Source organism: Mchenga conophoros, linkage group LG3 (assembly GCF_057382185.1).
Source record: "Mchenga conophoros isolate Kocher_MC1m ecotype Shallow Benthic linkage group LG3, M_conophoros_male_GT1.1, whole genome shotgun sequence".
Taxonomy (NCBI): Eukaryota; Metazoa; Chordata; class Actinopteri; order Cichliformes; family Cichlidae; genus Mchenga; species Mchenga conophoros.
The window spans coordinates 55,080,443-55,089,224 of record NC_140528.1 but is presented as its reverse complement, the minus strand read 5'-3'; the positions used below and the strand labels follow the sequence as shown (position 1 = coordinate 55,089,224).

At 38.9% G+C, this 8,782-nt stretch overlaps 1 protein-coding gene across 2 annotated transcripts in view; it reads left to right on the top strand.

Annotated features, from left to right (window-relative positions):
- Positions 1 to 7,817, top strand: part of LOC146579561 (uncharacterized) — a 39,034-nt gene extending 31,217 nt beyond the window's left edge. The window contains exons 1-3 of one of the 2 annotated variants that reach the window (XM_085263459.1): positions 2,228 to 2,620; positions 3,286 to 3,363; positions 5,696 to 7,817. In XM_085263459.1, the coding sequence (XP_085119585.1) occupies positions 5,815 to 7,458 (1,644 nt within the window). In that variant the 5' untranslated portion in view covers positions 2,228 to 2,620; positions 3,286 to 3,363; positions 5,696 to 5,814 and the 3' untranslated portion in view covers positions 7,459 to 7,817. Of the gene's footprint in view, positions 1 to 2,227; positions 2,621 to 3,285; positions 3,364 to 5,695 lie in introns of those variants that run through there. The other variant, XM_085263469.1, reaches the window with a different exon arrangement.
- The last annotated feature ends 965 nt before the right edge of the window (positions 7,818 to 8,782 follow it).

The window sequence follows — 8,782 nt, the reverse complement described above, 5'->3', positions numbered from 1 at the left end:
TATATATTTATAATTTTAATAAATGACAAATTAAAAAGGCATGAACATTTTTTTTTGTATCGAAAAAATATTGAACCGTGACACCAAAGTATCGAACCGAACCGTGAATTTTGTGTATCGTTGCACCCCTAAAATATATATATATATATATATATATATATATATATATATATATATATATATATATATATATATTGTATATATATATATATATTGTATATATATTGTATATGCTGCCTCTCGGCAGTGTCATCAGGAGGCATGGAGTGAACTTCCACAGTTACGCTGATGACACGCAGCTGTACATCTCCGTGTCTCCTGATGACACCAGACCAATGGATGCCCTTTTTAACTGTATCTTGGATATAAGATCTTGGATGGCAGAAAACTTTTTACAGCTTAACCAGGACAAAACTGAAGTTTTAATTGTCGGTCCTGAGGCTCAGAGAGAGAAACTCTTGTCTAAATTAGAGGCATTTTCACTATGTCCTTCGCTACAAGTGAAAAACCTGGGTGTTATTTTTGACTCTGAGCTTGGTTTTATCCCACATGTTAAACATGTAACCAAAATTGGATTTTATCATCTAAAAAATATAGCCAGAGTCCGCCCTATTCTCTCTCGGGCCAACACGGAGATGCTGATGCATGCTTTTATTACCAGTCGCATTGATTACTGTAATGCCCTGCTCTCTGGTCTTCCTAAGAAGAATATTTCAAATTTACAACTCTTGCAAAACTCGGCAGCTCGTGTGCTGACGAAGACCAGAGGGCGGGCCCACATTACACCGGTTTTAGAATCGCTGCACTGGCTCCCCGTGTGTTTCAGGATCGATTCTAAAGTTCTTTTATTGGTTTTTAAATGTCTTAATGGTCTTGGGCCTTCTTATCTCTCAGATCTGCTTTTACCATACGAACCCTCGCGGACCCTGAGGTCCTCTGGTACTGGCCTTTTGATTGTCCCTAAAGTCAGGACACATACTCACGGAGAGGCAGCTTTTCAGTGGTATGGTCCTCGTCTGTGGAACAGCCTGCTGGAGGAGCTCAGGGCCACAGAGAACGTACATGTTTTTAAGAACAGGCTCAAGACCCACCTTTTTAATTTAGCTTTTACTTAGCGTTTATTTATTTTTTATGCTTATTTATTCTATCCTGTTATTCTATTATTAATTTAGGATTTACCTAATATTTTTTGATTTTATTCTTATTCATTTTTTAATCTTCTTACTCTATTTATATTTATATTTTATCCTGTTCTTATTTATTTTATCATTTTACCCTGTATATATCCTATTGTGTCATATCTCCAGTGTTTCCTCGGAGGGCGCTCTCTGCACCGGGGCTGTGATTGACCGTGGCTGCTGGGTCTCTGGGGTCCTCTCAGCCTGGTTGGGGGGCTCCTTGGCCTCCCTCCTGCTGTGTGCCCAGCCCGGAGGCTGCGGTCTGTGACCGGCTCCCGGTGCAGACGGCTCCCTGTTATAATGTTTCCTCACTTGGCTCATGCGAGCCCAGCCCAATTTTTACTCTTTAAGTGTGCGCGTGTGTGTATGTGTGTGTGGGTGGGGGTGGGGGGATATATGTGTATTGAGAGTGTGGGGAGTGAGTTGGAGGGTGGGGTGGGCTGCTTTTAACTATGTAAAGCACTTTGTGCTACATTTTTTCTGTATGAAAAGTGCTTTATAAATAAAGATTGATTGATTGATTGATTGATTGAAACTATCAGGACAGAGTTTTGGTATGATTGTGTAACTGCATAATTATGCTTATGTACTTCTGGATAATGAGACAAACTAGCGTGTGGCGCTTCACTTTTTAATAAACTAAAAGACAGAAATGAGATTATAGGATCTGTAGTGTTGTTTATTCATATTATGGTACTTATCATTTGGGATATGTATTACTGTGTGCATACTTTATAAGAACAGATGAGATAAGGAGAGAGGAGATTAAAAAAATCTCTACCTTGCTGGTTTTATCAACGATGAAATGCTCAAGTATCTATGTAGCACCTACGTAATCTAATTCCACAACACAATGTGATGGGGGAAATCAGCTGTGTTTTGATGCCAATTTTATTTCGAATCTGGCGCGAACCGGCGAGCCAGTTCCTGAATCAGTCACATGGTACGGGCTGCCCGCGAGGCCTTGAACGTCACTGCATACGTAATCAAAGAAAGCCTCGATACGCGCTTTACAAAAACTCCCCCAAGATTAGCCGACACACGCTTCGAAGCTTTGACACACAGGACACATCACTGCCAGTTGGTGGCGGTAATGAGTCGTTATTGCCAACCGCCGACAAACCACAAAGAAGAAGACGAAGTACTGCGCGTGCACACAGCGGAAAGTAGACTTACCGAGTAATGATTATAGCCACAGTCATCATACTTGTTATCTACGACGGAGACTTTTGTGGTGTGACAAATATAGTGTGACTGTGCTGAGCTTTCTTACTGCTGCCCTTCTGGTCTCCGGCAGATCACGTTTATGTTTCTCATGCGTGATTGGAAAGATATAGGCTCTCGTAGCTCGGACAGCTTGGTCTCTCTCCTAGTCCAACTACAAAACCGGCCTCCTCCGCTGGGGGATCTTTAGTTCGGGTTATTCTGAGAGGAGATCCAGAGTGAGTACATTATAATTTCTTCCTAAATCGATAACTGACTACAGGGTTTCTCTCTCTTAGCTAATTTAGCTAACTATCTTATCTTATCTTAATTTTGTTTTCGGCTGTACGTTCTGTTCAGCCCCTGTCATTTTGTCTGCTTGGAGCTTCCAGCAGTTTAGGACCTTATATTTTTAATCATTTGTGTTCAGCTATTTGTTTTCCTTCAAATGAAGATGTTGTACTGAGTATTATGATTTGATGAGGTGGATAGAATACAACAGACTCAACATTTAATAAAAGAATCACCAACCAGTAATGTGTCTTTTAAGATGGCGCTGATCTAGCGGCAGGCTGTTGTAGCAGCTGTCTTCGTAAACACCCCCCCCCCCCCCCCCCCCAAATTTCTTTTTGTTCCTGCGATATCTATATATTTCTCTTTTTATATAATATTTATCCATCATAACTCTGTTTCTGCACTCAGTGATTGCATGTTGTTTGTTGTATATTTCCTGCTATGACAACTTAGTTTTCCTCTGGGATTAATAAGGTTTTTCTGATTCTGATATTGGTGCTGAACCTACGAGGCAAAATAATGCTACACAATACAATGGTCTGCAGTAGTGCCCTACAATAATACAATAAATTTAACTGGCTTAAATATAAAAATCTTTTTTCTGTCACAGGCGACTGGCAGCAGGCGAAGAGTCTGCAGGAGGAGCATCTCAGCACCTGTAGTCAGAAACATTGGTTCTTCACTGAAGGTGACAAAGAAAAATCGCCAACATTATTCTACAGACATTAATTGGTTGTTATTTTAATGATAATAATAACATCTAATTCTGTACACAGTGACATTTTGCCTGTTTATCCCAAATGAGAGACAAATCACTGCTGAAGAAAAATAATGTTCTCAACCTGCTTACATTAAATCAATGGATGGATGAAATTAGCCGTTTTTAACCCTCCCGAAAATAAGCTTCTCAAGGATCAGTTTTTGGTCCTGTATTTTTTGTAACCTTTACACACTCTACATGTTGTATAATAAAGTATCTATTAATATGTTCTAGTGTTGCACATGATACATTTTTCACAGCTGATACACAGTTGTGCTTTATTCCCTCTGATAGCGTATTTTGTAAATAGTATTACATCCTCTGCACACTTTGGCTGCTCTGAAAATGAAGGCAACAAACCAGAGAAGTTTGACTCCCTGGAAGAACTTATAAGTACACCTAGGGCTGCTCAATTAATCGAATTTTAATCACGATTACGATCTGGGCAACGATCATTAAAAATGACTGAGCCGATTATTAGCCCCTCCCTCGTTTATCCGCGACACCTTAAAGGCCGGTCCGTGAAAATATTGTCGGGCATAAACCGGTCCGTGGTGCAAAAAAGGTTGGAGACCGCTGATTAAGAGGACCCGAGGGAAGCTCGGAAAGCTAAGCAGAAGTTATTTGGAGAGGAGAGTGACTGCTGTTGTTTGAAAAGAGAAGTAAAAAAAAAAACAACTTCAGTGGTGTTGCACACTATTTTATATTATTTTTTTAAAGTCATTGTTAACCCTTTAAAGCCGGTCAGAGCAGCACGCTCCGTTTTGTGTAACTATTTTTAAATCCCTGTAGAACCGGAACCGTGTAAGCTAGCGGAATAATTTGTTTTGCATATGAAACCGGAGGAGTTGTACTTACATCTGATGCCATCAGCTTGTCCTCGGTCACGGTTTCCTTCCACATAAAGCTTTGCAAAAACTGCATAAAAAGCTCTTGCAGGAACAAAAAATAATATTCCAGAAAAACGCTTTGCCGATCCGACCAGCTGTTCGTAACACTTCCCACAGTGAAACAGACGTCAGCGCGAACTGTCGCATGTCCGCCATTTCCTGGCCGAAACCGGAAGTGACGTCATTTTCGCTGAAATGTAGTTGTTTTTTTTTACTTGTAGGCCTTAAAAACCTATACTGGTCATGTTTGACTTTTCTGAATAGTTGCTGGGATGCTTAGAACTCGAATTGCACTGCTGGAAATAGTTTATTTTGATGCACATGCTGTTTTCTTTGCAAATTTGCATCATAGGATTGTTTTTTTTTGTTTTTCCTGCAGTATATAAAAATTGCTGTATCTCCAAAATAAAACTATGAAGACACTCAAAATAAATTTCCTGTTGTTGTAAACTATTTTTTGCAACTTTTTTGTATTTAAAGTTTTGAGGGATAAACCTCTTAAATTTCTCCAAGTAGAAATATATGTAAACAAAACAAAAGCGATTTTCAATTTTTTTGTAGTTTATTGCACTTTTTTGAAATTAATGTAGTTACTATGGACTTAATGCATACATATTATTAAAATATGGGCTATAACAGTTGTATAGCAACTTGAAATACTCCAACAAATGGCACTACAACATGTAAAAAAATAATATAAGCTCTGGCGGACTTGGTTCTATAGTAGGTCTTAAAGGGTTAAATAAATATCGTCAAATAATCGCAATCTCAATTTCAGTGAAAATAATCGTGATTATCATTTTTGCCATAATCGAGCAGCCCTAAGTACACCTACACTGAAGACTAATTCATGCTTCTTTTGACCTGGACAAGAAAAAGCTCTCTGTAAAGTTATGAAATCTTAGTAAATGAGGAAAACAGGAACAGCTCTGTAGCCAGGTTGACTAAGCCACCGGTCTAATGTTTGGACACACCTTCTCATAGGGCTGTGCGATATGACCAAAATCTCATATCCCGATATAAGACATCTATCATGATAACAATATAAATCACAAAAATGTAACATTTTCTGTATTATAATGACTTTTTACATTATAGATTCTAATTGAAATCTTTAAAACTCCAAATGAACACATATGGAATTAGGAGACAAAAAAAATTTTAAGTAACTCAAAACATATTCAGATTTTAGATTCTTAAAAATTTTAGATTCTTTAAAATAGCCATCCCTTGTATTAATTACTAATTTTCACACTAGGTGTGTGTGTGTTTTTGTATGTATGTATGTATGTATAGATATATGTATGTATATGTACACTAAATAGGTTTTGTGAAGTGCATGTCACTGTTTTAGTTCTTTGTCATCATAGGCAAAAGAAGGGGAAGTGTGCTGAAACCTCTCCAAATTTATGACCTCAACAAAAACCAACCAATACCAGCAAGTACAGATGAACGACTTGTGATCCCTGTGGACAAGACTTTCATCACTATGAAGAAGGCCAGAAGACGCCAGCGCATTGACAGTGGAGACAGAAGCTTCACGTGCAATCAGTGTGGAAAGGCTTTTACTCATAATAGCAGCTTAAAACAACACCAGCTTCTCCACACTGGCATTAAACCATTCAGCTGTGATCAGTGTGGAATGTCTTTTTCTGACAATAGCAACTTAAAAAGACATCAGCTCGTCCACACTGGTATTAAACCATTCAGCTGTGATCAGTGTGGACAGGCTTTCAACCAAAATAGCAAGTTAAAAAAACACCAGCTTCTCCACACTGGATTAAAACCATTCAGCTGTGATCAGTGTGGAAAGACTTTCACTGTGAATAGCAACTTAAAAAGACATCAGCTCGTCCACACTGGCATTAAACCATTCAGCTGTGATCAGTGTGGAAAGACTTTCACTCAGAGTGGCAGCTTAAAAAAACATCTGCTCATTCACACTGGATTAAAAGCATTTAGCTGTGATCAGTGTGGAATGGCTTTTACTCAGAATGGCAGCTTAAAAAAACATCAGCTCGCTCACACTGGATTTAAACCATTCAGCTGTGATCAGTGTGGAAAGACTTTCACTCAGAGTGGCAGCTTAAAAAAACATCAGCTCATCCACACTGGATTAAAAGCATTTAGCTGTGATCAGTGTGGAAAGGCTTTTACTGAAAATGGACATTTAAAAAGACATAAGCTCATCCACACTGGATTAAAAGCATTTAGCTGTGATCAGTGTGGAAAGACTTTTACTGAAAATGGCAACTTAAAACAACATCAGCTCATCCACACTGGATTAAAAGCATTTAGCTGTGATCAGTGTGGAAAGTCTTTTTCTCCGAGTAATGGCTTAAAAGAACATCACCTCATCCATGCTGCAAATAAACCATTTGTCTGTGCTCAGTGTGGAAAGTGTTTCACTGAGAATGGCAAGTTAAAACAACATCAGCTCATCCACACTGGCATTAAACCATTCAGCTGCGATCAGTGTGGAAGGACTTTCACACAGAATAGCAGCTTAAAAAAACATCAACTCATACACACTGGATTAAAACCATTTAGCTGTGGTCAGTGTGGAAAGGCTTTTACTGAAAATGGCAACTTAAAAAAACATCAACTCATCCACACTGGATTAAAACCATTTAGCTGTGATCTGTGTGGAAAGTTTTTTGCTCATGGTAACTGGTTAAAAGAACATCAGCTCATCCATACTACAGATAAACCATTCACCTGTGATCTGTGTGGAAAGTCTTTTACTCACAGCAAAAGCTTAAAAGATCATCTTCTCATCCACACTGGAATTAAATCATTTGTCTGTGGTCATTGTGGAAAGGCTTTTACTCAGAGTAAAACTTTAAAAGAACATCAGCTCACCCACACTGGAATTAAACCATTCAGCTGTGATCAGTGTGGAAAATCTTTTAATCGGCGTAGAAACTTAAGAAAACATCAGCTCCTCCACATTGGAGTTAAACCATTCACCTGTGATCAGTGTGGAAAATCTTTTAGCTGCATGAGTTCCTTGAAAGAACATCAGGCCATCCACACTGGCATTAAACCATTTGTCTGTTGTCAGTGTGGAAAGGGTTTTGGTTGCATGGATGCATTCAAAAATCATCAACTAATCCACACTGGAGTTAATTAATATTAATTATATATATATATATATACATATATATATATATATGTGTGTGTATATATATATATATGTGTGTGTATATATATGCAATAGTTACATCCTTTTTACATAAGCCCTTTTCTACTCTGTAATATTCTTGTCAATTTTCTTGATATTTATTTATTATCCACTCTTTTAATCCTTGATATTTATAATTGATTGATCTTTATATATTAGTGCTATTTCCTAAATGTGTAAAATCTGTAACAGAATGTGTTGTTTGGAGTTTAGTCTGTCACTGTTGCTATTATTAGAATTTCTCTTGGAATAACTGTAATCCATATAATTTCCTTAAGGATTAATAAAGTATTCTGATTGTTTCAGGATTCATGACCTGCTATTTTCCAATGACAAGTCTGCTTGCTTGTCTCTTTTGCTCGTTTCTCCTCCTCTTCTTTAATCTTTTTTCCTAAACTTAGGACCTGATGGCTTTGAACTTTTCTTGTCCATCTTCCATTGGTTTTACTTTTGTACTCCAATATGAACACCCATCCTCCAACTCGAGGATCACCACAACATAACTTAATAGACCTACACCTTAGTTCACAGATTCACTTTGTCTAGGGTTAATTTCTGAATCAGAATCAGAAAGGGTTTTATTGCCAAATGTTGAGCAGGTTTGCAACATTAGGAAATTGCTGCGGTGCTTCAGTGCAAACATACTGTCATAAATTACGCTTAAATAGACATGAAAATAAAAATAAGAATTAAAAGTGCTAAGTAGATAGATATATACATGATATATACATGAGTGCAGGTGGTGATCAGTGCCAAACATGGAATGATGCAGTGAACACAGCGTAGGGTCATGTGTTAGTGGTGGGAACAGTCATACGGTTATTGTTCATGTGTCCAACAGCAGAGGGGAAGAAACTGTTCTTATGGCGAGAGGTTCTGGTGCGAATGGACCGGAGCCTCCTGCCTGAGGGGAGCAGGTCAAACAGACTGTGTCCAGGGTGAGAAGGGTCAGCTGAGATCCGAGCTGCACGCCCCAGTGTCCTGGAGGTGTACAGGTCCTGCAGAGATGGGAGTCTGCAGCCAATCACCTTCTCAGCAGAGCGCACAACACGCTGCAGTCTCTGTTTGTCCCTGATAGTGGCTCCAGCGTACCACACGGTGATGGAGGAGGTGAGGATGGACTCGATGATTGCAGTGTAGAATTGCATCATCGTCCGTGTTGGCAGGTTGAATTTCTTCAGCTGCCTCAGGAAGTACATCCTCTGCTGGGCTTTCTTAATGACGGAGGTGATGGTGGGCTCCCACTTCAGGTCCTGGGTGATGGTGGTACCCA